Here is a 26,910-nt window from a genome sequence, read left to right as displayed (position 1 = left end):
GCCCGCAGGATGCATCAGCCCAGCGAGGCCAGGCACCGCGGGGCGGCTGGCGAGCAGGGCAGCTGGCGCAGCCAGGGAAGGAAGCCAGCTCTCCCCTCTGCCCTCCCCGCAGCGGCCGAGACCCCGGCAGCACCCGGGTGAGGAGCTCCTGCTCGGGGGGGGGGGGGAGCATCCCTCTAAACTGGCCCCGGTCCCCTCCCCCCTCCCTCTCCCTCCGCATCTTTGGCAGTCCTCCTTGGACATGTTCAAGTCTCCAGCATCACACCGACATCTCAGCAGCACGGACTTGCCTCACAGTTTGGTAATTGCACGTAACGGGGCCACTCAGCGAGCCCCACAAGGCGGGGGGAGGGGGGAAAAAGGAACAAGACAGTCAAGTAAACTAAATTGAGTAATCCCTCGCTGTCCATCCCAGCATGACAGGTCACACACAAGTCCAGGGAGAGAGGCTGCTGCCCGGCCCTGCCGCAGCACAGCTCCCCACCGTTTAGGAGATCATGTACTGGGTGATGGCTTGCAATGCATACAGCAGCTCTGCCTGCATTCGGGCTTCCAGGATGAGCAGGTTCACGTGAACCTAAGGGAGAAGTAAGAGAGGTTCAGGCAGCTGCAGTGTGCTGTGGGCAGCAGTGCAAGCAAGTGCTCACCCAGGCTAGCGAGTCTTTTAGCATGGGACAAAAGATCACCAATGTTTCCAGCGCAGGGCAGCTGCCCCTTCTCCCTGCTCCCAGTCCTGCGGGCTGTGGCTGCCTCCCACAGCCACGTGCTGGGGAGTCCCCAGAGCACTTGGCACCAGCACGCTGGGCTGGCACCACACAGTCCCTGCCACCCACAGCAGCTTCTCCTGAGAGTTACAGCTGGACCCAGAGCTCACCTGGAGGCACTCACCGATGAGGTAACGGCCTTGGAGATCCCAGCACTGCCGATGGCCCCTGTGCTCATCACACTGCAGGCAGCCCCATGCCACACTAAGCCCAGCTCCTTACAAACAGCCAGTTTCCAGTCCCCGCCCCCAGCCTTGGACTGGTTTGGTGGCTCAAAGGTTTCCTATGCACCCCCTGAAGCACCCCAGCCTGTAGCTCCTGCCCATTCCCAGCCCCACTGCAGCCTGTCAGGGCCAGGGGCCAGCTGTCCCACCTTTTCACTGTGCTTGAACTGCTTCCAGAACCTGTCAAACATTTCTGGGTTTGTCTTCTCAGGGTAGCAGGTTACAGTTTTAATGTAAACTTTGAGCATTCGCTCCAGGAGCTGATTCACTTCTGCGTAGTCGTAGTCATCGTACCTGCGGGGACAACAAGGACGAGTCACCGGCAGCATCTTGCCTGTAGTCTGCCCAGGACATGGCGCAGGGGCAGGGGTACACCTGGCAGTGGCCACCAGGCACCAAAGTGCCGTCCCCAAAGCACCCTGCCCTGGCCAGAGAAGCTGAGTACCTCTTCCCTGCCTGGCCCAACATCCAGGCAGGCGTTTCACCTCTGTCTCTTTTCCAAGCCCATCTACAAGACAGCCCGAGTGCCCTACCCTCCCCTCCCACCTGGGTCAGCTCAGTTTTCTCCTCTGGACCATGAGGATGGTTTCCCTACCTAATGCCAAACATGCAGTGGATGTAGTTCCAGATGCCCCGCTTGAAGACGGAGGGTTCACAGCCCTGCCGCTTGGCCATGGCGCTGCTTTGCAGACCATCCACCATCCGAAACTTCTCATCCAAGAGATGCCCGATGTCAGAGTAGAGCCGGTTGACCAGTGAGAAGCCATGGTCTTCCCAGGAGTAATCCTGTTGGCACAGCAAGAGGCTTTCGCAACTGCAAAAAGGAGCCCAGGGCATGTTCCTAGGAAGAAGGTCTGGAGACCTCAGGACACAGCAGAACTCGCTCTAGGGGTGGCTCTGCCACAAACCACAACATCCCTCACCAGGCAGCTTCTGAGCGATTTTAACCCTTGCCTCCATGAGGGTAATGTGAAGAAATTAGCAGCCCCTGGGGACAGAAGTCACCAGTCACTTCCCTCTCCCCAACCCTAGTGGGGCAGCTCCCCTCTCTCAGAGCTTCGCTTCGCTGCTCAGGCATTTTGCAAAAGCAGCTGCGCCACATCCCAGCTGCACGGGCACCCCCACAACCGTCCACTCCCCACCAGGAGCAGAGAGGAGAGGTGGCAGCCCGGGCTGCTGCCTGCCGAGAGAGCAGGAACCTCACCTGGACTCTGAATACCTGCGTCTGATCCTCGTCGCGCCGAGCAAAGTCCTGGTATCCAAAGTCAGGGTCCTGCATGTAGCATGCAAGGTTGGTGGCACCGGTGACTTCCCCGTCGGTATCTGCGAGAGGGGAGAGCCCCACAGATGGGTCGGAGTGATGCTCAGCTGCCCTGTTCCCAGCCGCAGCAAGCATCCAAAGCTGGGCCTTGCTGTGTGTCTTTGGGAAGTGCCACTGCCTTCTTCCCCCGTGCCAGCATCCCAGGAGCCCCTCTCCGAACGATACATCATGGAAAATGTAAGGATGGACATGGGGGAGCAACCCAGGGATGCCATATGAATTCCCACCTTGCACACCCACCTCCGCTCCTTGCCCCTCACCTTCCTCTCGGTCCTGCTGCAGCATCCTCGTCTCCTCCCTCCCCTCGGTCTCCACATGGATCCGCTGCATGCGTTCCCGGAGCGAATCCAGCTCCATGCAGGAGTCCAGGGACTGCACAGACACAGGCTCAGGGGTGAGCACAGTGGTCCCAGCTGTGTCCCACATCCCCCTGTGGACCCACCCTCAGGGGCTCACCCGCTTGCGGTTGATGCGCAGCAGCTCCTGGCTGTAGCCGTTGCCCGCGGTGGTGTCACAGAAGCACTGGTTCCCGGGTGACAAGGGCTTCATTGAGCCTCGGCCCCCCGGCCCTTCATCCTGCTCGCAGCCACAGCCGAAGACAAAGCTGGCAAGTGCATGGCAATGTGCCAGGAGGACGACGGCGTGCACAAGCTCTGCCAGTGACCAGCTCCACTCGCTGATTTTCAGCAGCTTCTGCAGGACATGGACAGACCAGTGATGCCATGCAAGCAGGTGGCCAGGGTGCTGGCAACCCCTGGGGATGCTGCTGTCCTCAGCACCACCCTGGTCTCTGGCTGGTAGCCCCCTCCCCAATACCTCAATGTGCTCCTTGGTGATGAGCCACGGCCGGTGTGCCAGGATCTTGTTGATCTCATTGAGGTTGCGGAGTTTGGGGGGGATGAAGTCGAGGCCGCGCAGCCACTGGGGATCACCCCCTGCCCGCAGGAACTGCAGCACATGCAGGTTCACCAGGTACCGGCACTGGTGCCGGGCAGCAGCCTGCAAAAGCAGCACGTCAGCATCCCCTGCACTGGTGACACAGGTGTCCTGGGACCCCACACCCACCTCTCGCCCAGCCTCCAGGACATCAGGGTTTTGGCCCCTGCAGAGAAGCCCACAGCACAGGCTGGATGCTGGGGCGAGAGCAGGGAGCCCCATGGGGCTGAGCAGAGCTCCCCATTCCCTCCAGCAGCTCCCAGTGGGGCTCACCATGATGGCGATGTAGTGCCGGCAGTCGAAGGGCAGCGGGCCGTCCATGTGCATCAGGTAGTGCTGAGTCTTGAGGAAGCTGTCGAGGTACTGCGGGTGGTAACCCATCTGCTGGGTCACTGCCTCCAGCCGCCCCCGGCTCGCCAGCACCTTCACAAAGAGGAACTGAGGGCGCTCGGGGTCACTGCCAGACATCTTCACTACCTGTGGGGAACATGCTTTGCTTAGCTCTCCCCAGAGCAGCCCCTGCTGCAGCATCCCACCGCAGCCAAGCCCAGGCTTTGCAAAGGGCTGGAATCCCCTCTCCTGGTTTGGTGCTCCCAGAGGGACACCACCAGGTCAGAAGCCACCACAGAGGGCTCGGGCTGGGGAGCTGGGCAGAGCTCAGAGCTCAGCAGGGTCACTGCTAGTGGGAGGACAGGCTACAAGAAACACAGGTTGGTCTCTGCCTCGGAGAGGGCACTGCCTGGTGGGCAGAAGCAAAGGGCAAACTAGGAGGGATGCTTCCTTGCAGCCTTAGGGGCAAATGCAAGGCTGGAGCAGGAGAAACATGACAGACAAAAGACCTCCCCAGAATGGACCAACCCATCAGCCTCAATGCCAGGCCCCTGCACCACCAGCACCCAGCCCACCCATCTAGCAGTGGGACAGGGGGAGAGCCGTTGAGCCAACTGAGCTGATGCTGGGCTCCTGCTGCAGCAGGCCATGGGACAAGCAATGTCCTGCCACCTGCCACACATTTGGGAGCACATGGAGGGGCGCAGAAGTCTCCCCACGTGCTGCTCAAGGAGACAGTGTGGGAGCAGGTTCCACAGCACACGGGTGCGTGGCACAGCTGACACTGAGTGCGCCCACCAGTGAAAACACAGACGGGCAACGCAGCAAGGGGTGTCCATACACCTCCAGCGGCGCCTGCCCCAGCCCTGCACTGGGGCCCCAGTCAAGCACAGCCCCAAGCCATGCCACCCCAGTCTCTCCTAAGAGGGTGGTCGGAGCTGAGGGCAGGGATGTACAAAAGGTGCCCAGGCAGCTGCTGAGTCCCAACGGCCCCGTTGCCACCTCATACCCAACAGCGGGTCTGCACCTGCAGCCCACCTGCACCAAGGCTTGGGCGCAGCTGGTGCTAACCCTTATCACACAGAAAGTCTCGGCTCCTGCGCAGGAGCCCAGGCAGTGCCCTCGGATGCAGAGGGTGCACATCCCATCCTGAGCTCTAACCAAAATCTCCCCTGGGAGCAACTGGCCACACTGACACTGCTGTCGTCTTCCTCCCACCTGTTTCTCTGGTGCAGTTACCCGAAGGCTGGTGACTGGGGCACAGTGACCACAGTGGCACAACAGCAAACCCGGAACACATCTGCAAACCAGCCCCTGCTCCACCATGACCCTGGGTTGTCACCACTTGCCAGGACACACACACAGCCCTCGGAGCCCTGACCAGGAGCCCTGATGCCCTGTGCCTTGCCTGCAGCTATCTCACTAATCAGAGCCACATCAGGCCTTGACTTCTACAGCAACTCAGTGTGCTGCCATAAAGCAACCCAGAAAGTCGGAGCAGCACCGGCAGGGATGGCAAAGCCACGGGGACAGAGCAGAGCACACCAGGGTGAGAGGGACAGAGAGGGGGCTGAGCTGCGAAGCAGCACGGAGCAGTTGCACCTACAGAGGCAGCAGAGGAAGCAGCTCAGGCTATTTTCTGCTGTCCTGCACTTCTGAAAAACACACCATCAGTCAGGGTCAAGAGATTTACTTGATGCCATTTGGAGCTTCCTCTTCACTTTTGGCCAAAGTGGTCCAAAAAAGACCCCGAAGCCCAAATTAAAGTGGGGAGGGATGAAGAACACCAGCTTCTCTGTCCCACAGGAGAAGGTGCAAACCAGAAGTGACCTGCAAGAGTACCCCCAAAGTCCCTGTGCTCAGGGAACGAGCTGCCCCGAGGACACCCACAGGCTACAGCCACTGGTCTTCCCCTTCTGGTGGGCAGAGGTGGAGGGAGCCGGGGGGCCCTTCGGCTCCCCTGGTGAAGGTAGGTCCCAGCGAGGAGCTGTGTGACTAGCCCATGGCTCAGCCTCTGGGGCCACCAGCTCTCTTTGTTCTGCTTGTCCAGGTGATGATGGAGCAAGCAACCAGGCAGACATAGCTTGGGAGGATGAAAGGCAGGTCCCCGGTCCCCCGGCTAGGCTCTCCTGCCTGCTCCCCACGGCACCAGCTCAGCCCAGGGTCTCTCCTGCTGGCACCACCAGCCGCATCTCCCCGAGCCTTGCTTACCCAGCCTCTTGCATCGCCCCCAGTCACCTTCCTCACCCACCCTAGCCATAACCCTCCTCCTCCTCCCCCCCTATGCCCACTTGCAGCCCTGGGTGGTGGGAGCATCACCCCCTCCTACAGCCTCTCTCCCGGGGAGGGGGGGGCTTTCGTGTGTTCAAGCCCCCTGAACCCCAAAAGGTACCCCGAACCCATACCCACCGCCAGCCTCACCCCCTCCCTTGCCGGGCAGGTGCTGCCGGGGGAACGATGCCCGGCGCTGCCCGGGCAGCCAATCGCCGGGCAGCACTTTGCATGTAAAGCAGGCAGGAGGCTGGGGGAGCCCAGCCGGTCCTGCACCCTGCGACCGGGAACAAGCCCGGGCAGCGCCGGGAGCCGCGGGAGAGGGGCTGGGAGACCCCGCCTCGCCCCGCGACCGGCCGGGCAAGACTCTGCAGTGTGAGCCCCGCCAGCCCCCGGGGCTCCAACCCCCCCCGGGGCGAGACCGCGGCTCCGCCGGTACCGGTGACTCCGCCGGTGATGCTCGCCGGGGCCGCGGCCGCGGCGGGGCACTTCTCACCCGATCCCCCGCCCCGTTTCTCGAGGGGACAGCGGAAGTGCTAGTGCCCGCGGCAGGAGTCCCTACAGCGGTACCGGGCCCGGTGCCGGCAGCCGGTAACCGGAGCCCCATTGTGCGGGCGGCGGCGGCGGCAGCGCCCCCGGTGCGCGGCGCGGGCAATGCAGGCGGAGAGAGAAAAACAAGTTTGATTGGCAGTGATGGAGGCACGGCGCCTCCCGCATCCCGCACAAAGGGAACGGGGACGGCGCCGCTGCACCGGCACCAGTGCCGGTACCGGGACGCCGGCCACCGCATCGGGAGAGCGCGGCCCTGCGCACCGCCGGCGGGAATACCCCCGCCTGCTATTGTCGCAGCCGACCCGGTGGCGGTGAGCAGGGCCGGACCCGGTGCTCCGGTACGGGCTCCGGTGGCGGCGGGGCGGGTCCTACCTGCCCCGGCAGCCGCTGGCACCGGCTTCCTCGAGGGTGCTCCACGCTCTGAGGACACACGATCATGGTGAGCCCGCGCCGTGCCGTGCAACGCCGTGCCGTGCAGTGCCGGTGACCGGCGCCGGTCCTGCCCGCCCCGTCCTGCCCGCCGGCAACGCTGAGCCGGGCACCGCGGCAGCCCGAGCTGCGGGGGGGCGTGTCCGCGGCTCCGCCTCCGCCAATCACTGCTGCGAGGGGGCGTGGCCTCATTTAACACGCCCCAGCCTGCCGCGAAGGGGCGGGAGCCCAGCGCACCACGTGGCCGGGGGTGAAAAGTTACCCGTCCGTCAAGCTCGTAGGCCCCGCCCACCTGGGGCAGGGGGCGGGGCCGAACCTGCCCGCCACGGGGTGGCGCTGTGGGGCCGGGGGCGGCTGGCTGTCCCCTTGTCGCCGTCCTCGTCCCCTCCCGTGGCTGTCGCCCCTCAGCCGGGCCCTGCCTGGCCCCATCGATGGCCCCAGCCCTTACAGAGCCTCAGCACCGCCTGCCCCACCGGCCCAGCACTGGCCGTGCTCTGGAGGGTGAAGCCACCTTGGGCCGGGTCCCCTCTGTCCCCACTCTGCCTGAGCCTCGCCCTGACACCTTCCTCGGCACCGCGAGGCAGCATGCTGGGGGCTGCGGCGGGAGGCTGAGGGGCTGCGGGGACAACAAGGCACAAGGATGTGGTCATGGGGATGGTGGGATGGAGCTTGGGGGGTGAAGGACAGGGCAGCGGGCCGTGAGGCTGAAGGCGTGTGGGGATGGCAGGCAGTGGGACAGGGAAGTGGGTCATAAGGGTCCTGGCACCTGGCACAGAAGGGCAGGGGGTGTGGGGGTGGCAGACATGGGGGTGGGGCAGCTCCTGCCGTGAGCCACGGGGCTGTGAGATGCTGGATGCTGCAGGGGTGGGAAGGTCCCCTGGGCAGGGCAGGCCTGTGGCTGACAGTGTCCCCCTGTCCCCAGGGCAGAGGTGGCCTCGGTGAAGGTGGGCAAGGCAATGCTGGCCAACCTTGGGGGCCACCAGCAGCCCCTTACCACCGCCCCTTGGCCTTGCACCATGCAGGGCATTGTCTCCCTGTCAGGCACCCCACTCCTCTGACACCTCTGGGCACCTCTGCTTCCTGAACAAGCACTGGCCCTGCAGCAGCTGCAGGGCCTGGGCCACCAGAGGTGGGGCCACAAACTCCGTGGCAGTCCCTGGCCCCAGTGCCAGGCCCCCACACCTGTGCCCGCCCACCCAGCTGCTCCACATCCCTGTCCCCTTGCCCACCTGTCAGCACTGGGCCAGGGTGCTCCAGCAGGGGTGTGAAGGACCAGCACAGTGTGCCCCTCCTCACTCCTGCCCCACCACTCCATGCACTGGCAGGACTCCCAGGGGCTGGGGGCTCCACTTGCCTGAGCACCTACCAGGCACCCCAAACGCCACCCTGCACACACAGTAGGTGGCACGCGCCTGGAGGAACCCACTAGCCTTCTTACCCAGGCTGGTCACCTGGAACAGCACCTCGGGTGTGGGGATGATGACATCTGGAAAAGCCAGGGAGCAGGGGTGTGGGCTGCCAGCATGGCAAGCTGAGGACTCCCCACCTCACCACTGCGTCCATGTCACAGGGAGCCTGTGTGGCATCCCACCGGAGATGGGACAAAGCACCGGTGCTGCTGCCAAGGCTGGGTGGGGGGGAGCTGCAGCCCTGCAGCCAGGGCTCACTGGTGTCAAGGACCTCCACCATCCTTCTCGGGTAGGAGAGCAGCCACAGGATGGTGCAGTTGGTGTTGGCCAGGAAGTTCTGGTCATCTGCAGAGAGCGGTGGTGGCTGAGAGCAGCAGCTGGCCCTGGCAGCGGCCGCACAGCCCAGAAGCTGAGCCCACTGCCTGGTGAGGCCATGGTGTGTCTCCCCCGTGCCCAGGCAGCACGCACCCGGATGGCCAGGAGGGGACTCAGCCCCATCCTTGAAGTAGCTGAACATGCTGCTGCTGTGAGCCCAGGACCATGGGAGTGGGACGGTGGGGCTGGACCCTGCCTCACAGCTTTTGCGAGGTCAGAGGTGAGTGGGGGCTCTGCTGGTGGTACCCCTAGACCCTGCAAGAAAAGCCTGGCCAAGCCCCCAGTGCAGCAGAGTTTTATTGCAGCAGCAAACCTGAAGCACAGGCGAAGGAGAGGCGAGGCGTGACAGTTGGGCTCACCTGGTGCCCCGGGGCAGCAGCCCTCAAGGCCAGGGGTGACATGGTGGCTTGGCCCCTCTGACCCTTCGTGCTCCTCAGCCCTGGCGTCCCCATCAGTTAGCCAGTGGCTCCTGCCTGCTTGGTCACAGCTGCCCCCTCGCCTGCCCCCTCGCTGGGGTACATCCCTGGGTGTGCTTGCAGGCACTTCGAAGCAGGGAGGGTGGCTCGGCAAGCCCCCAGCAGGTCCAACACACTCAGTGTGGCGGCCCACAGGAGAGCAGTGTGGGAGCCCATCAGCCCTCCCACGGCTCTGCTTCACCGCAGCAACCCCGTGAGGGATCCTGCATGCAGGAGGGCTCATGGTGAGATGTCACTCTGCTCTCCTGGACAACCCCAAGGACAGGGCAGGTGCTGGCACACTGTGCAGTGCAGCCAATGCATCACACAGAGCACCCAGTGGAAAAAACAGTGCACCCAGGGGACTACCCACTGCCCCCGATGCACTGCCTCCTGCACCCATTGCGCTGCCCCGCGCACGGAGTGCAGTGGGCAGTGCACCCAGCACACTGCGCTCACCTGGCGCCCTGCAAGTGCACCCAGCACCCTGCAGTGCAGTACAGCTGCTGTGTCATGGGGGTCCAAGTGCGGCCGTGGCAGGGAGCAGGGCTGGGTGTCCCAGGCATTTGGTGGAGACAGGGTGGGAGCAAGAAGCGAGGCATGTGAGGTGGTGAGGTTTCAGGCAGCGGTGGTGCAGAGCATGTGGGGTGCAGGGGTGCAGGAGTGCATCACACTCCCGTGTAGCTGTTCTTGTAGGGGCTATGCTCATGGGGGGTGGCCACAGCCCCTGACGTCACTGGTGGTGGGTGTTTGCTGCTTTCCCAGAGGGGCTCGTAGCTCTCCTTGGGGGGCAGCTCACTCACGTAGCAGATGTTCTCGCTGTAGTTGGGCTTGAAGCTCTCCAAGATATCTTTGGGGACTCCAGCCCATTCCTCCAGAGAGCAAAGCAGGGTGAGAGGAGCCACCACCCAGCCCAGTCCCAACCCTGCAGGGCAGGGGGTGAGCCCAGGGCAGGGCTGCCCACAGCCGCCTTACCTGGAAGTTGCCATTGTGGGTGATGAAGAGCTCATCGAAGTTCTTACTAGGATTGGGGATTCGGGGCATGAGGATGACCCACACCCTGCGCATAAGAGACATGTCAGAGGGGAAAGGCCCCAGTGCTGCTGCCCCACACCAGCCCCCCATGCTCACCTTTCCATGCGCACCAGTAGGATGACAAGGACCAACAAGATCAGGCAGGAGGCAATGGGGATCAGAACCGTATGGATCCAGGACCAGTGTAGCTGGTCCTCCGCCATGCCTGGAAAGAGCCGGGGTGACATGGACCCCTGACCAGTGCACCATGCCAGTGGCCCTTTGTGGGTGGCCATGGGAGCTCGGCATCATCCATGGCAGGGCTCAGCTGGGACTGGAGGATGGAGAAGGGGCCTGTCCTCAAGCCATGTCACTTTGTCACCACAGCTGGCTGGTGACCCTGTCCTGGACCAGCCCCGCCAGAGCAGCTCTCCAGAGCTAAGAAACACTGGCAAAAGCCAGCAGGTCCTGCTGGCAGTGCGTGTTTGCCTTGCAGAAGTGCAAAGGACACAAGGGCTGCTGCCATTGCCTGTGCCCCAGGCACCTGGATGGGTCTCCCCTCTACAGCCGCTGCCTTGGGCCAGTTTTCCGCTTGCTGGCCACCCCTTGCCTGCTGAGCCCCACCATGCCCCAGCCTGTCCCATCCACCACAGCCCACAGGACCTACCCTTGCTGGTGGAGTTGCTGCCCCAGACCACAGGGATGCTCCACTCACTCCAGAGCTTGGTGTTGCCGCAGTAACTGTTGATCTTGCTACGCACATAGAAGGTGTAGTACTTCTCGTAGTCCACACTGGGGAAGGAGAAGATGTCTCCTTTCACGCGGTGCTCCTGCAGAGAGACATGGGCCGTGTGATGAGGGCCAGCACTGCCATGGAGGCTGGCGCACAGCTTGTCCCTGGACACAACCACTGGGGTGCTGCATCCAGGGGACTCTCACCGTCCAGCTGGTGTCCTTGTTGCTCTTGTACTTGACAGCGTGCTCCAGGCACTGGGCTTTGGGGTACAGGGAGGTCCAGCTCAGCTGCAGCTGGTTGCTGCTCATGTTGCGGATTGTCAGGTTGACAGGTGCCTCCGGTTTCACTGCAAGGCACAGGTGATGCCCAGTGAGTGCTGTCCCCCATGCCCTGGTGGCCCTGCTGCCACCTGGGGTGTGATGGAGCAGCCCTAGGGACTGACAGCCCTGCTCCTGCCCCACAGCAGCTCCACAGAGAATGGGTGCCCTGCACCACTCCATACCCAGGTCCTGCAGGTCCATGCGCTCACTTCGGATCTCCAGGGTCCTGCCGCCAAGGCTAGCATTGACAAGGACACGGAAAGGCTGGAACTGGATGATCTCACTCTGGTTGAAGTAGCAGCCAACATTGATGTCCTGGTCCTGCAGGTAGTGCTTGCACTCTACCACAGGGGACCTGTTCTCGTACCTGTGCAGCAGCAGGTTACTGGGGCTCTCCAAGACCCCGCACACCCCAAACCTGCCCCAGGAGCCCTCTCCCCAGAACATCCCTTCCTGCTTGCCCCAGAGACAGAGCCTCCCCCATGCTGAGCTCAGGGAAGAGGAGCAGGCCGATGCTGAGACAGCAATGCTGGCAAGAGCCTCCCGTGCAGGGACCCACTGCTGGACACCCTGCTGTGGGACTGGCTGTAGGGAAGAGGCACCTACCAGTAGTAGAGGGAGTAGTTGGCCGTTAGCGTCTCTCTGCTCCCCCACGTGCAGGTCATGTAGTCCTCATTGAAGAGGACACACTCCACTCCTGCAAGAGACAGACACAGGCATTGTGGTGGTAGGCAGCTGCACCAGGGCCCACGGATGGGCTACACAACACGTGCCAGGAGTCCCTGCACACCCCTGTCAGCTTTCCTTCATGTGAGCCAAACAAGCCCAGCTCTTCCTGGTGGAGCTGCAATGCAGCCTGCCTGCAATGCCAGTCTCCCTCCGCCCCGTTCACACACGCTGTGTCAGTGATGCCTGGGCTGCTGGCAGCCCCACGTCTTCCTCCAAAGGACTGCCAGCCAAGCAGCTGTCTGTCCTGCACCCATACCGTTAGCTCCTCTTACTCCAGATGTGCTGTTTTGCCCTGGTTCCTCCATGTGATCCCCTTAGTCACCCTGTGGCTTCTGTTTGCAGCTCATGGCATTGTGGGACAGGACAGAAACCCCTCCCTGCCAACCCATTTTGCTTATCCCATAAGAAAACTGGGGATTTTCCAGGATTTTTGCCTGATAGACATCCTGGCTAAATTCACCTTGCTGTTACCCTTCTGGGTGCTTGCAGGTGCCCATGTGTCCCCGCGGCTGGGTGATGGGTGCTATGCTGGGCTGTGCTTCCCACTGCAGAGCTCCTCCACCACAGCGCCAGGGGCTGAGCCCAGAGGGTTGATCTCTGCAGGAAACACTGCCAAGCCCCCGGAGGCTGAGCAGCTGCTCCAGGTGCCCATGCTGGCTCCTCTTCCCCCTCCTTCCGCTGTGCTGTGCCAACCCTGATCCTGCCCACACAGTCAGAGGCCACATCCTGGGCTGGCTGGGGGCTGCAGGACCACCGGGGTGGTGCTGGTCCCTGCATCAGTTATCACACGGCCGTGGGCATGGCTCGCTGTGCGACAAACATCTCCGATGGACCAAGATGCCACACAGAGCCCTGGCAAGTGCCAAACCAGCTGCTGGCAGATAACAGCTGCCCTGGAGGCTCCCAGAAAATGGAATTTTTCCCCCTAAAAATCAGACAATGGGACACCTGGTCCCTTCTGAAGTCTAAATGCATCAGCTAGTGCTGCAGAGGCAGGAAAAAGCCAGAGCCAGGCTTTCCTGGCTTGTAGTGTAACAAGATGGAGTGAGCAGGTGCTGTGCTTGAACTGTTTCTGCATGCGAAAATGGAGAGCACCTTCCCAGCAGCCCAGGAAGTCCAGGGATACAGAAGGGCTGCATTTCCATGGAAAGCTGGTATTTTACTGACAGCCAACCAAGAAGTGGATCTTTTCTTGGAAAACAACGGCTGGGGTGAGGGTGCTGGGTGGAAAGAGTATCCGCTGTGCCCTGTCCCATCCCCTGCTTGCGCACGGCACTGCTGACGTGACTGGGATGGAAAGTACAGCTGGTGCAGCTCTGATGCGCAGGGCTGATAGGATCTGTGCATCGCATCCTGCTGCTGCCCCCCACCCTGGCCCGCCATGGGGGACCCCCGTGGCCAGGGTCCCTCCTGGCAGCACTACCTGCTAGGCTGGCAGCCTCAGGGCCAGCAGAGCTGTGGGGCTGGGAGCTGTGGGGCCAGTACAGCCATCAGGCCAGGAGCCATCGGGCCAGGAGAGCTGCAGGGCTGATAGCCATGGGGGTGGTGGTGCCAGTGATGCTCTAGCGCCGGGGTGGGAGTAGGGGCACCCAACGGGGTTTCCTGACACAGCCCAGCTCTCCCAGAAGCCCCACTGCAAGGGGCCATGTAGTTGCTGGGGGTCCTGGGGTCCACTGGGGGGTCACGGGGTCTCCGGTGCATGCCCCAATGGCTCGCCAGCCCACTGCAGCCCCACGTCCTGTCCTCCTCACCCGCCACCACTGTGGAGCGACATCCCCCGGCCTCACCAGCCACAGGGCACTGTGGGCCTCTTGCCCTCCCCCAGGGCCCACGTGCCCCCTTACCTGGGGGGCTGCGGGCAGCAGCAAGGTAGGGCCCCAGCCTGGAGAGGAGGAGGAGGATGGGCACGACGAAGGTGCCGGGACCTGCCATGGCGGGGTGAGCCGTGGGACGCGTGCAAACAGCCTTAGCGCGCAGCCCACTGCGCATGGCTGCCGGCTTCCGCACCCACGCCGCTTCCTGCCCCGCAGCACCCGCCACCGAGGGACCCACCTACGGCTGCGCCCAGCGAGGTCCCACGGCCCACCCCAGCAGGGCCCCACAGCTCGTCCCACCGGGCCCCACCATCCTTCCTGCCCAGGCCCCATGGCTAACCACTCTGGGGCCCACCGCCTGCCTCACCCGGGCCCACCCCCACAGGGCTGCCCCCCAGCAGCAGGCCCAGCGTGGGGCTCCCAACCCACGGCCCAACCACGGGTGTCCTGGGCTGGGTCCCTGAGAACTGGGCAGGACTGGGCATCACTGGGGCAGCGCCAAGGGCAGCTGAGGGGTCACAAAGGGCCTCACGGGGGCAGTGACGGGAGGTGATTGTGAAGGTTAACGACAGGGGGGATGGCCAGGGCACAGCAGTGGGGGTATGGCCGGGGGGATGGTGGCCGTGGGGCGCACGGGGCGGTATCAGGGGCAGCGGAGGGGGGCGCTGCGGGCCCCCAAGGCTAATGACGAAGCTAGCCGGCGGTGGGGGGCGGTCGTGTGACCTCAGCCCAGCGCAGCTCCTCCGCCAGGGGGCGCCACCCGCCCCTCGGGCCGCCCCGTCCATCTTCGACACTTTCCGCCTCCGCTCGTTTCAGACTCGGGCCCTCCCCGGCGGCACTCGGGATTCTTCGGTGTTCCTCGGCCAGGCTTCGGGACGCTCCGGCTCCCCTCGGCGACGCCCGTGACAGCGACGCGGCGGTCGGGCCTCTCCGGCAACGCTCGGGCGGCCCCGGCGCAGGGCGCAGGCGCGGGCGGCCCTTGTTGTGGCCCGGCCGCCCCTGTCCGCCGGCTGGCCCGGGATGGCGGCCTTCGGCGTCCTCAGCTACGAGCACCGCCCGCTCAAGCGCCCGCGCCTCGGCCCGCCCGACGTCTACCCGCAGGACCCCAAGCAGAAGGAGGTGCGGGGGCCGAGTGTGTGGGGGCACCTGGGGTGCGGGGCCGCTGTGCCGGGGCTGGCCCTGAGGAGGGCCCGGGGGTGCGCTGGGAGCCCCCGGGGGGCCTGGCGTGGGGGTGGGGAGCCCTGCGCCCCGCGGCGGCTGGGTGAGGGGGCTGGCTCTCCCCAGGACCCTGGGCTGGGGGGCGCTGGCCGAGGGACCCGCGGCTCCTGTGTCCCAGGACCCGCCTGGGCGCTGCCTGGCACCGAGGGCCTGGGGGAGGCCGGCTGGGGCCCGCCGGGCCGCGCCGTGCTCTGGCCCCGCGCTGGCCAAGCGCCTGGCAGGGTCAGGGGCTGCGGGCGTGTAGCCGGGCCCTGTTGATCGTCCTTCCCCTGCAGGATGAGCTGACTGCTCTGAACGTCAAGCAAGGCTTCAATAACCAGCCAGCGGTCTCTGGGGATGAGCATGGCAGTGCCAAAAATGTTAATTTCAACCCAGCGAAGGTGAGAGGCGTCGGGATGGTGTGGGGGTTTGGCAAGGCCTGATGTCTGTACGAGCAGGCTGCCGGGTCCAGGGGCAGTACTGGGTCTCATTCCTTTGCTGTGTACGGAACTCTTCCCTTTAGGATGGGTGTTTTAGGACCTAACCCTCTGTCCTTGTAGAATCAAAGTTCATCATACTTTTGGAACTGTGTCCTACCCCTGAGAGCGCAGTTTCTTGTCTTGCTCTGTACATCTTAGCGGCAGGTTTGTTATCTGCAGTCTGTGTTAAACCAGCATCTAAAACTCCCTGTATTCCATGAATAAAGCAGAAGACTAGGATACCAGAAGCAGGAAACTACTTCTTATTGGTTTGGTTACATCATGGTCGTGGTAGAAGAGAAGTCAGATTTCTTGAAATATCTGGCAGTTTAAACATGGGTCATAACAGGCTTCAACGCCATTTTTCCAGTCTCTAAAATCAAGATGTTAACTTCCTGGCCTCCCTGGCAAGAGGACTAGTAATGACCTGGGATGGAAGGCAATCAATAAGCACAGTATGTTTGTTTTCCTTGGCCGATGTCTGAGAAGCCTTCTGTCTGTTCTGACAAGTATTTATACAGAGTTATGTCTGTCTCAACTTGAGTCCCTGCTTGGCTATTGTTTATGTTGACTAGAAGCATTCCTCTTTCCAAGTATAACAAAGGAAATTATTGGCAGGTTTTTTTGTGTCTCAAAAGTTGATACTGATGAGACTTCTGGTAGGAATGATGAGTGAGATTTTAAGCACATAGAATAGATCTTTGACCTGTGAAATGTAATTCAACTTTTTTTTTTTCTTTTTTTTCTTTTTTTTTTTTCTAGATCAGTTCAAATTTTAGCAGTATTATTGCAGAAAAGCTGCGGTGTAATACACTGCCCGACACTGGAAGACGGAAGCCCCAGGTGAATCAGAAGGATAACTTCTGGCTGGTGACAGCACGTTCTCAGAGTGCCATAAACAACTGGTTCACAGATCTGGCTGGAACTAAGCCCCTCACTCATCTTGCTAAGAAGGTATGTTACAGCAGAGGCTGCCTGGCAGGGCAGAGCATTTAGGCTATGCTTGTTTCTGAAGTGTTTGTATAATAGAATGTTTTTACTATTGGGAGAAGTTTATTCTCTCTACATCTTTTGAAGCTTTCAGCTTGAAGAACTTACCCAGGATATGTAGTGCACTGGCTATAGTTGTCAAAGAACTGGTCCCTCATCTGTTGTTTGGAGTTTGTGTTCAGCTTTGTCTTTTGGCTTGTATGATACGACTGATTTATTTTGAGTTTTGGATGTTTCTCAGAAGAGCTGCCACTGTTGCCTTTGGTCTGTTATTTTAGATTTAGGACCATTTGTATTGTGGAGGGTTTTTCAAGTTCTCAAAAGTCATAGTGAGAATTACTGGAGATAATCCTAGACTTCTGTTTCAGTGACTCATGTTTCTGGTTTTAAGGTGAGAAGAGTATGTGTATTACAGCTTGGTCTCAGCCAGGCTACAGCATTTCTGTGCCCTGGGGTCTAGAGCTAGATATTTCTCTGGTAGCACTGAATTCTACAGATTATCAAAGAAGAAAGAAAGGTCTTACTCTGCCGTATTATGAGGCCTCATAGCAAGGGGAGCTGACTCTCTGTCAGGGTGGGCTTATAAACAAGAACTCGTGAATCTAACATGCATTGTGGAAAAACAGAGCGCTCGGGTGCGAAACGTTAACAGAACACATAGTTTAGAAGCTGGAGTTTGTCTGCTCCTTGGTGTTCTGAGTCACTCTTGGGGAGGAAAAGAAAGTAGTAAGATTTTCCTAGAATCTGTCTCTATAAACTTAGTCCTTGTGTCCTTCTTTGCATATTGGCTGTCGAGTTTCTTGAGGTCAGTGTGAAAGCTTGTACCTTTCAAGGTCTTCCCCAGTTTTCTGCAATGAGTTCCATCAGTTTTCATGGACAGAGACATGAAAGCAGAGACTGTTGGTAGCCAAGTAGCCTGTGTCTTTGAGGCATCAGAGAATAAGTGGGAAGAATGTAAGAAACAGCAAGTAAGTGATTGAACTCTTTGTACTTCACGGACTTTGAGATACCTACTAAATGGACCTGTCCTCTGTGAACACATGCATGCTTTTGCTCTCCGTAGTATCCTGCAGAAGTGAGGCCTGCAGCTGTACTTTTCCCTGTGATGTGTTGTTATTGCTTCCTGGTTATATATGTGCAGTCTGGTGATTTCACTGGTATCCTCCCATGTTGTATCTTGAATTTTGAATCTCGGATTAATGAATTCCTTCCTACTATGGTACTTGGTTCCCTGTTTCTCACAGTCTTCTGTTGGCTACTCATGGTATTTGAAGAATTTTGTAACCACTCTTTTGTTCATAAAATGAAGAGTCTGATCTTCAGTCTGTATAGTAGATACTCGGTGTTTCTGACTCAGTTCTTAGTGTTTACTTTTTGTAGTTGTTTATATCCTCTCTGGAGGATGTCCTCAAAGCTGTTCACAGGATTCAGGGTGTGGATTTACAGCGATGTGTAATGATGTTTTCTGTCTTTTAATTTGTTTTGTCTCTGTTTATACGGAAATGCAGTTCTGGTACTTGTTGCTTTCTGACCAGAGGTGAATTCTCGCAGTAGGTTTTTTGAGATACAGAACAACAGAGTACCTTTTCCCTTTTTACCTTTTTCACACCTTGCAGCACCTACAGCATGTGCAGTTGCTTTGGAATAATTCCCATGTAAGTCCTTGGTTGCAATTTTCCCTCTCAATTCTGTTACAGGTGCCCATCTTTAGCAAGAAGGAAGAGGTCTTTGGTTATTTGGCAAAATACACTGTTCCAGTAATGAGAGCAGCCTGGCTCATCAAAATGACTTGTGCCTATTATGCTGCCATCACAGAAACCAAGGTGAAAAAGCGTCATGTCATTGATCCCTTCATTGGTAAGCACTTTGTTTGGAGCACTGGTTTTGTTCATCTCAGATGTTTCCTTCTCAGCCTGCTCTTGAATAATAAGAGGTAGCCTGGAAATCCGTATGAACTTGTTTCCTGCTGATGAGTCCTAGTGCTCTGATGTGCATAACTGTCTAAAACAACAGGGCCCACCTGTAAGAGTATGCTGTTGAATAATAAGTCTTAACAGCTGCAAGTACTTCCTGAGAACCTACCTCTTCTTTCTCCCTGCTAAGTTCTGTTATGCTCCTCTGCTGTATAACCTGTTTTTTCCTTACTCTACAAAGACTGCAAACATTATAATTTAGTGTTGACTGATTAGCTGCTTCATAAGTGAGTAAGTGCATTTCCTAGAGAATTCAGGTATGGTACTCACTGTTTGTTTTGAATTTCATTAAGCCTTACTGGATCCCATATCTAACGTCATTTGCATCCTGGCCTGCTCAGATTACTGTGGTCTAGGAGAGCTCCCTTGGCTGTGTTCTGGTTTGTGTGGCTGTGACTACAGGCCCTGACCACAGTCCTTTGAAAAGCAGTATTAGCCGCTGAAGTCCATCGATATTTTTTTTTCCCTCCTTGTTTATCTTTGGTATAAAAATTACACAGGCTTCTTAGCTCTGTTTCTGGAGGTTGATTTGTTTGTTAGATATGTTTATTCCATTTACTATCCTGTTCCTTTGGGTATTTGTCCTACTGCTGACCCTTGACCTACTGCTATAAGTGTTGTTTATTTCACGTTCTTGCGTATTTTGTCCTTGTTTTGCCATCTGCATTGTCCCGGCAGAGTGTAATTGTGCTGTCACTTTGTGTATGGAGATTGTCTCTTATGCAGTTAGTTTTTTTAAAAAACAATTATTTTAAAAAATCGTTGATCATGGCTTTACACTGAAATCTGAAAAAGAAAAAGAACAAAGTGCAGAGTTGAAGTGTTTCCAGTATTTCTGCTGTCTGTCAGATTACTGAGAATGTGAAACCAGGCTGGCCTAGCGCTGCTCCCTGCTAGAAAGCCTCTTCTTCTCTGCCTGCTGATTCTCAACAGCTGCAATTGAGGAATCTTCCCAACTTTTCTTGTACAAAGTTACCCTGCCCCCCAAACACAGATTTTCCCCATTGTTCTCCATTCCTGTGGATGCCTCTTCCTCCCTGCCACCTCCAGGCCACAAGCAAAGCTAATGCTGTGGTACTTACTTTTCTTTCTTTGTCTGTGCACCAGCCTGGTTCTTTCCTGCTTCTGTTTACCACAGCACTTGTTGCTAACCTGTTTCTTCTTCTTCAGAATGGACACAGATCATCACCAAATACCTGTCAGAGCAGCTGCAGAAAATTGCGGAGTTCTATAGACAGCTCCCAGGGCAAGGCTGTGGTTCACCCCCTGGGCCAGTGCCCCAAGAGGTGGAACAAGCTTTGAAGCAGTGGGACTACAATGAGAAACTAGCTATGTTCATGTTCCAGGTGAGGAAATGGAGGGGGCTACTGGGTGGGTTTGTAGCAGAGGAGGGCTAGAGGAAATGGATGCAAAGTGATGTGTATTTTTGCAGAATGTTCACTTTCTGTGAATAGACCATTAGGGCTGGATGCAGTTTTAAGCTTAGTAGTAGAACAGGGGTAGTACAGAACTGTGCGAACTTCTAGAGTTATTTCCACTGTTGGAAAGCAAGCAGCTGCTGCTGCTGTTCTGCCTTTCCTTAGTGGATGCTGCTTCAGCTTTTGTGCATTTGCTTTGCCTTTATCTGTGTGCAGGACGGCATGCTGGACCGGCATGAATTCCTGACGTGGGTCCTTGAGTGCTTTGAGAAGATACGGTCAGGAGAAGATGAATTTCTGAAAATGCTGCTGCCCCTGCTGTTGCGGGTGAGAAATGTGTACCCAGCTTGCTTCAGGAGAGTGCTGACTTACCCTGTTGTCAGTCCCCTTCCTGTTGCCTAAGGGATGGTGAGCTATTTTGTGCTGAGAACACTAGGGAGCGTCCCTCTGAGCATCATTCTTAGGTTGTGCAAGGAGACCTTTTTAGTCCTGTTCTTTTCTGGTTTTTTCTCCTTTACCCTGTTTCGGTGCATGACTTGGTAATCCCTGCCCATGTATAGCTGTGATAGCTGGATTCTTTGTGCACCACTGCATGGAAATTGCTTTTCTTTCTTTCTGGTGCAGCAGATCCTAGGCAGACCTTTTAAGCCCTGGGAAGTCTGGGTGTGGGTACATTTTGATACATGGAATCCGTGCTGTAGAGCATTGAAAGGGTTCTTCTGATGCTTAGTGGCCAGTGGGTGATCAATGATGCTAAGGAGCTCTCTGTAAAAACGGACTGTATCTACCAGGCAGTGCCACACAGTATACTGCTTTGGGAGGGTCAGGGGTGGGTTTTTTTGTCGCTTGTAATGAGGATGTTTTTCCCCGTCCCTCTTCCCTGCAGTACTCTGGAGAGTTTGTGCAATCTGCATACCTGTCCAGACGTCTGGCCTACTTCTGCACCCGCAGGCTTGCTATGCAGCTGGATGGTGCTGGTGGGCACCCACCCCACATCCTGTCTGGCCAGACAGGGAATGCTCTTCCTTCAACTCCCACCCCTCAGCCAGCTGCAGGGAATCCTCCTCCCAGCCCTTTCAGTGACTTACTGCTGTGCCCTCAGCACCGGCCAGTGGTATATGGGCTTAGCTGCATCCTCCAGGTAAGTTTGAGTAGTGACTGGTGATAGTTGGATCAACAGGGACAGTTTGTTGTATGCTATCACAGAAAAAATCATTACAGTTTGAGTCAGCAACTTCCTGAGTACAGAAATATCAAACCATGATTGTCAAAGGGTAGGTCTTTGATGATGTGTTGCACAGCTGTTGTACCAGACATCAGTGCTCTAGCAGTGCCCTTGACTGGCTTGCATAAGAAAAATAGGTTGGAATAGAGCCTTTGATCCATTCACAGGTGCCTCAGATGGCTGGGAAAGCTTTGCAGAATAGGGGATGAGAAAGAAAGGGTTATTTCATCTTGTGTATGTCAATAACAGGCTGTCATCTAGGAAAGGAAATGATGCCAAAAATGAGAGTAATTTTGAGCTCTTAAAAGCAAACAGCGCCTCGTCAGAAAAACGCACCCCCACAAAACAAAAAACACCCCAACAAACCAAACAACCAGCACACAAAAAAACAACCCCTCCCACTTCTTTATGGAAGAACTTTAATGGTTTAGGCAGACCACTCAGGAGCAGCAGCAGGCTATGAAAAGGTACGACTCTCAACTCATAATCTTTATACTTGGAATTGATTAAACCTTACCTTGCGGTAAAAAGGGCAAGGTTCCTGAAGCTGTATTGGTAGATGTTTGAAGGGCAAATGCTGTTGTGTCACTGTGGGACTTGGTGCATACCATCCTTTGTCAGAGGGAGATAGAGGAGTTCTGTTCAGTGTGTGTGTTCATGGTTGTGTTTTTGTCCTTCGAGAGGAGAGTGACTAGGTCAGGTGGGTCCCTGCAGGAGGAGTGGAGTTTGCTCCTTGCAGGGGAGGAAAGGAGCGCATTAAAGCAGAGGAGATTCCAGAGAGTGCGGGATGGAGTATGAGGTGAGGAGGAAGGCAAGCACAGAGCTTGGGAACCTGCAACTCAACAAAGAAACTTGAGATCAAGGAGCCCTGACAGGATCAAGAAACAGCCAGCCAGCTCTCATGTTTGAAAGAGAGAAAATTCCTGGAGTACAGCTGGCTAGAAGTAACAATCTGCCTGCAAGGACCAGAGAGCAATGCAGGAGTTATAAATAACCCCTTTATATTCCCATTACGTCTGTCTTGGTCACTTTCACTTTTAAAAGTTTAGTTTGGTTTGTTTTCTAGTTTCTGTGTGATAAAACATGTCTTTCTAAATATAAAAATCCTGCGTTTGGGGAGTTTACTTTAGGGAAAATATGAGTATATACACCTCAAAGATTTGGCTGATTTGGGGTTTGAACACAACCTTCTTAAAAAGGTCAGATTGGTTAATAATGATCTGATCTTGTTTAGTGTGTCTCAGAAGAGCATTTCTGATCTGCAGATAGTAGATAAGGCTAAGGCAGAGTAAGATCTAGTGGTTGGAAGTTGCAGCTGGGTAAAGTCAGGCTGGAAACAGATGCATTTTTGTGTATGTAATTAACCTTTGCTCACATGTTCTCAAGACAGGATGGATGCTTTGGTTTGATGTTTATAACAGCCTTGGTTGCACATCTTAACATGCAGCTTCTTGTGAGCTGGAAGCTGTAGGAGCATATCCTAGGAACCGTTCAGTAAAGTTTTTGTCTGTGTTTGTGTGGGTGTGTGTACAAGATCATAAAAGAATGAAAATGCATATATAATAGTATTGTTATTATAATCATTACTGTAATCATACTTGTAATTATTAATATAGTATAATGAGTTTGGGTCTGTTGACTTGTATTTCTTCTCACACCTCACTCTTGATGAGGGCTGTAGGTCACTGATGTAAATGCTGCTTCTGGACCACGAGGGTTGGTGGTCCACGAGGTTTTATGTTGGTGGTGTGAGTTGTACAAAACAAGTTCTGTTTAGAAGCAGCAAGGAGCTCTGCAGCAACGTGTTACTGCTTTTGGATAGCGTGGAACTCTGGTCTTGGCTTCCTGAGCATACCTAGGGCAAGAAACTCAGTGCGGCAAGAATACTAGTTTACTTCTTTCTACTGTAGTATAGTCTTTAGCACAAAGACCCTTTCAGAGCTTGGAACAAAAAAACCCCAAATAGTAAATACGTGTACAGGACGATGAATGCCCGGGCAGTAGGATAAAGTAGTGGTTATTTCTGTAGAAAGTGATCTAACTTAATTGTTTTGACCTTGTTTTGCTCCATCTGTTGCAGAGTATAATTTTGTGTTGCCCAAGTGCCCTTGTGTGGCATTACTCATTGACTGACAGCAGGATAAAGACCGGCTCTCCTCTGGACCACCTGCCTATAGCCCCATCCAACTTGCCCATGCCAGGAGGGAATTCAGCCTTTACACAGCAGGTGAGCAGCTTTCAAAAAAGGCAGCTCTTGTTGTCCAGGATAATAGCTGTATCTTAACTCTTTCAGGATTTTCTTTTCATGTTGTGTGATAAGCTGAACTGGAGCTTGGAGTCTCGCTCCCAAGGCTTTAACTGCTCCTGTTTTGCTATAAGCAAGACTGGTGTCCTGGAAGATAGGCGAAGTCTAATCTTCAGTAGATTTACTGTCATGCTCTTTGTTTTCTGATAATTTTGTACACAGGACTTTTAAGGCATGGTTTTGTATGTTTACACAATCCATTACTTTTAGGTACGGGCAAAGCTGCGTGAAATTGAGCAGCAGATAAAGGAACGTGGTCAGGCTGTGGAGGTTCGCTGGTCATTTGACAAGTGCCAGGAAACCACAGCAGGTAACTTGCTGTAGGTTAAAATTTTTCTCCCTGTTTCATGTGTTACCCTGAGAAAGTTCCTGTCTGCCTGTTTTGTTTTTTCCTATTTGATGACATTGGTGTTTTACTGTCAGCAGTTAAAAAAAACCACAAATAGTTTCTTGCCAGTGCAAAATCTTGCGTGGGTCTGTTTCCCAGGGGGAGCTTCTGTTACTGGAAGCTGGAAACATATACAAGAGTATAGTTCTCTGGTACATGTGCCATGTGCTGATGCTTTCCCCTTATGTCTGCTGTTGGCCACTGTGAGAGTCAGGATACAAAGCTAGGTGGACCCTTGCCTGACCGGTGCAGCTTTCCTTAGGCAGTCTCCTGAGCAATGAGCTCACACAGACTTTTGCTACAGAGTCCATTGTACCGGTCTCCAAATACGCATTTTTCTTCTCTTCTCTGTTCTCTTCTAGGTTTCACTATCGGCCGTGTCTTGCACACTTTAGAAGTTCTGGACAGTCACAGCTTTGAAAGATCTGACTTCAGCAACTCTTTGGATTCCTTGTATAACAGGATATTTGGGCTGGGTCCAACCAAAGACAGTCATGAGGTGCTTTGGGATGTTGGTGCTGGGCCCTGGTCTTGGATGTGGCTATATTCTTGTTTATATTCCACTGTTATTGTCCTGTGTTTGCCGAGAGCTAACTAGGTAGTGGCCTTTGGCCAAGAGATGTGTTCTCCATTAAAAAGGATTTCGTGCAGCCTTAAGTTAGGGAGGTACTAAACTGAGAATGGGGGGTCTGCTCTAGAAAGTCTATGCTAACAAATACATATAAGCTTGAGGGAATCCACGCAGCTGACTGAGGAGAGTCTTCTGATGGAAGACATGAGTCCAGATGGCGGATCGATGATAAAGACATGCTATGTGTCTGAGAGAAGTAAATGCTAGTCTTGTCAAATTCTGGGCTGGTAGCTGTTTCCTTGGAGTCTGGGAGCTCACAGTTCAAGTTCCTCTTAGCCTACTTGATATGTAGGACCATGGTGCAGCCAGTACTGCATTGGTTCCCGGAAGTGAGCTGCAGGACTGGCAGTTTGCATACTTTGTATAATTCTGTTGAGAAGCTGGTTTTCGCTCTGTGCTAAGATTAGCATTCCATAGATGTGCTGCTGGAAGAGAGATGATTTTCTGAAGCAAAGCCAGACTGGAGATTTGTTAAGGGCTGTGGATCACCTCATGTTGCAAAGTGGAGTCAAAGCAGAGAGAAGGCAGGAAGGCTCTAGTTTGATATCTGTCCTCTATGTTAGGAAGAGGGGAATATAGCAGTCTTCGGGCTGTGCTCTACTAGAAGTAGACTCGCTTATATGCAAATGGAGGCTTTAGGGCTGCTCACCTCTTCAGTTTGGCTCAGGTTCTCACTGTAGGGCTTATATCTCAGCAGATCTCCCCCGATGATGATGCAGTGGTGGCCTTACTGTGCGAATGGGCTGTCAGTTATAAACGTTCTGGACGCCACAGGGCTATGGTTGTGGCCAAACTCTTGGAGAAGCGTCAAGCAGAGATAGAGGCTGAGGTAAGTCCTTATTCCTGGAAGGCTAGCAGCAGGAAAGGAGAGCAGAGGTTACCTAAGTCAGTTATCTAACTATTACACTGAAAGGCAAAGGCTGATCAACACAGTGCCTCTGAACGCTAGTGCTGTTAATTGTGGCATTTGCTCCATCTAATCCAAAGTAGGTCATAAATGAGCCTGTGGGATGGTGTGCATCCCATTTCTTGGGTACGTTTGAAGACAAGTGATGGCAGTGTGGAAGTACTGGCATACTTGGAGACTGTGAAGTAGCTTACAGAAACCTGTGGGGGGACTTTCCTGTAAATGCAAGATAGAAAAAGTCTCTTGAAGACACTTGTGGGTCTTACAGATAGTTTCTCCTCTATGACAGCAGTTGGTACTTTTTTCTGTTTCTACAGAGATGTGGGGACTCTGAAGTTGTGGATGAGAAGGGCTCCATCTCCTCAGGCTCTCTCTCAGCAGCCAGCGCTCCTGTCTTTCAGGATGTCCTTATGCAGTTCCTTGACACTCAAGCTCCTATGCTAAGTATGTAATAAGAACTTGTGGTCTCCCAGTTTCTAGCTTTCCCTCTCCTGCAAACTTTGGATTTGTATGCTATTCTCTTGTGGTAGGTCTTGAATGTACCTGAATTCTCTCTCTGGCTTCCTTGCGATCCACAGCGTACCTTGGAGAGGGAAGGGAAGCAGCCTGGAAGGCCAGATGACAGAAAGATAATGCAGAAGCACTTCTGTTAACAGAGTGTTAGCCAAGAATAAATGAGTATAGCCTGATAGGGAATTAATTCAGGCTGAGAACTTTTAAAAGTTTTTCAGATTTAACTAGTAAGTGACAAAGGTCTGGAACAGTCTTTCAGTGGAAGTACTGTGAACAGATTAAGGGGGACAGGATCCAACTCTGAGTGATGTAGGCAACTGTTTGTGCACCTGGGAATGGTACTTCCAGGCTATGCCTCTGGTTTGTGCGACTAACTGGAGAACGTTTGACTTAATTACCACCTGTTGAAACTGAGCTTTCTGCTTTTAGTCCCTGCTGTAATCTCAGAACTGTGTATCAGTCACTACGTTTAAATCTCTGGAAACACTTTCTCTAGCCCTAGGTTAGGTGGCTGGTGTTGCTCATGGTGTTGCAGGAGAACTCTTGACAGCCCTGACTGTTTTGTCCTTTCAGCTGATCCTGGGAAGGAAAATGAGAAGGTGGAGTTCTTTAACCTGGTGCTGCTGTTCTGTGAGCTAATCCGGCATGATGTCTTCTCTCACAACATCTACATGTGCACGCTCATCTCCCGGGGTGATCTTGCCATGGATTCTCATGGGCCTCGCCCGCCCTCACCCTTCGATGATCCTGCTGAAGAGCACGACAGGAAGGAGACAGAGGGAAACAGTGGCATCAAACTAGAGGTGAGAGCACAAGCACCATGGCCACCTTGTACATGTCCCCTTGTTGTGCTTGTCCGTTTTTACCAGCTTTGCAGCCTCCTTGCTATTACCTGCTGGAGGATATACCAGCAACTCATGCTTCTCCTTCCCCCAACCTATTTCCTTAGCTTTTCAGTTTTAAAAGTAGAAGTCTTAGAGTGGCTTAGAATGTAAAGGGGTAGACAGGAAAATCTTGCACTGCTCGGGGCAGAGCAGCGTATCATGAGGTGCTGTGTGAGGCCCGTCCTTGATGTTTGCAGTGTATTAGGCTTCAACTTGCCAGGTATCGTGGGTGTGTTGACATATTGCTGTCACTGTCCAACAAGGACATCGAGTGCTGTAGTAAATAAATACTCTCTTGCTCCCTGGTGCATCACTGAGATG

The 26,910-nt window shown here is 55.4% G+C and overlaps 4 protein-coding genes across 9 annotated transcripts in view; 1 reads left to right on the top strand and 3 right to left on the bottom strand.

The window, feature by feature from the left end:
* Positions 1-286: 286 nt before the first annotated feature.
* On the bottom strand, positions 287-6,966 carry LOC119157493 (sestrin-3-like). 2 transcript variants are annotated; one of them, XM_037408488.1, is made up of 9 exons: positions 6,771-6,966; positions 3,519-3,722; positions 3,126-3,308; positions 2,766-3,002; positions 2,570-2,681; positions 2,193-2,311; positions 1,584-1,774; positions 1,138-1,282; positions 287-577 (listed from the first exon to the last, which is right to left on the bottom strand). In XM_037408488.1, the coding sequence occupies exons 1-9, from the start codon at positions 6,834-6,836 to the stop codon at positions 488-490; spliced, it is 1,347 nt and encodes a 448-aa protein (XP_037264385.1). In that variant the 5' UTR covers positions 6,837-6,966; the 3' UTR covers positions 287-487. The 2 variants fall into 2 exon arrangements, with proteins under 2 accessions (XP_037264385.1, XP_037264386.1); XM_037408489.1 differs by having other exon boundaries at positions 289-577; positions 2,208-2,311.
* Positions 6,967-7,281: 315 nt separating this feature from the next.
* On the bottom strand, positions 7,282-8,753 carry LOC119157472. Its single transcript, XM_037408454.1, has 3 exons — positions 8,396-8,753; positions 8,201-8,313; positions 7,282-7,443 (listed from the first exon to the last, which is right to left on the bottom strand). Exons 1-3 carry the CDS (start codon positions 8,751-8,753, stop codon positions 7,282-7,284), a joined length of 633 nt encoding a protein of 210 aa, XP_037264351.1.
* A 137-nt stretch (positions 8,754-8,890) lies between these two features.
* On the bottom strand, positions 8,891-13,880 carry IL2RG (interleukin 2 receptor subunit gamma). The gene is made up of 8 exons (XM_037408514.1): positions 13,710-13,880; positions 11,743-11,833; positions 11,319-11,503; positions 11,020-11,162; positions 10,748-10,910; positions 10,198-10,306; positions 10,042-10,126; positions 8,891-9,938 (listed from the first exon to the last, which is right to left on the bottom strand). The coding sequence occupies exons 1-8, from the start codon at positions 13,852-13,854 to the stop codon at positions 9,735-9,737; spliced, it is 1,125 nt and encodes a 374-aa protein (XP_037264411.1). The 5' UTR covers positions 13,855-13,880; the 3' UTR covers positions 8,891-9,734.
* Positions 13,881-14,537: 657 nt separating this feature from the next.
* Positions 14,538-26,910, top strand: part of MED12 (mediator complex subunit 12) — a 36,571-nt gene continuing 24,198 nt past the window's right edge. For 4 of the 5 annotated variants that reach the window (XM_037407791.1, XM_037407789.1, XM_037407788.1 and 1 more), the window contains exons 1-13: positions 14,538-14,798; positions 15,173-15,277; positions 16,118-16,309; positions 18,043-18,202; positions 19,489-19,664; positions 19,953-20,063; positions 20,623-20,877; positions 23,042-23,188; positions 23,477-23,576; positions 24,017-24,153; positions 24,980-25,114; positions 25,510-25,636; positions 26,279-26,508. In XM_037407791.1, coding sequence (XP_037263688.1) covers positions 14,700-14,798; positions 15,173-15,277; positions 16,118-16,309; positions 18,043-18,202; positions 19,489-19,664; positions 19,953-20,063; positions 20,623-20,877; positions 23,042-23,188; positions 23,477-23,576; positions 24,017-24,153; positions 24,980-25,114; positions 25,510-25,636; positions 26,279-26,508 — 1,974 coding nt within the window. In that variant the 5' untranslated portion in view covers positions 14,538-14,699. The remainder of the gene's footprint in view (positions 14,799-15,172; positions 15,278-16,117; positions 16,310-18,042; positions 18,203-19,488; positions 19,665-19,952; positions 20,064-20,622; positions 20,878-23,041; positions 23,189-23,476; positions 23,577-24,016; positions 24,154-24,979; positions 25,115-25,509; positions 25,637-26,278; positions 26,509-26,910) is intronic. The other variant, XM_037407787.1, reaches the window with a different exon arrangement.

The sequence above is a fragment of the Falco rusticolus genome, chromosome 14 (genome assembly GCF_015220075.1).
Source record: "Falco rusticolus isolate bFalRus1 chromosome 14, bFalRus1.pri, whole genome shotgun sequence".
In the NCBI taxonomy this organism is placed as follows: Eukaryota; Metazoa; Chordata; class Aves; order Falconiformes; family Falconidae; genus Falco; species Falco rusticolus.
Note: the sequence above shows the minus strand (reverse complement) of the source record. Positions and strands in the feature narration are given on the sequence as shown.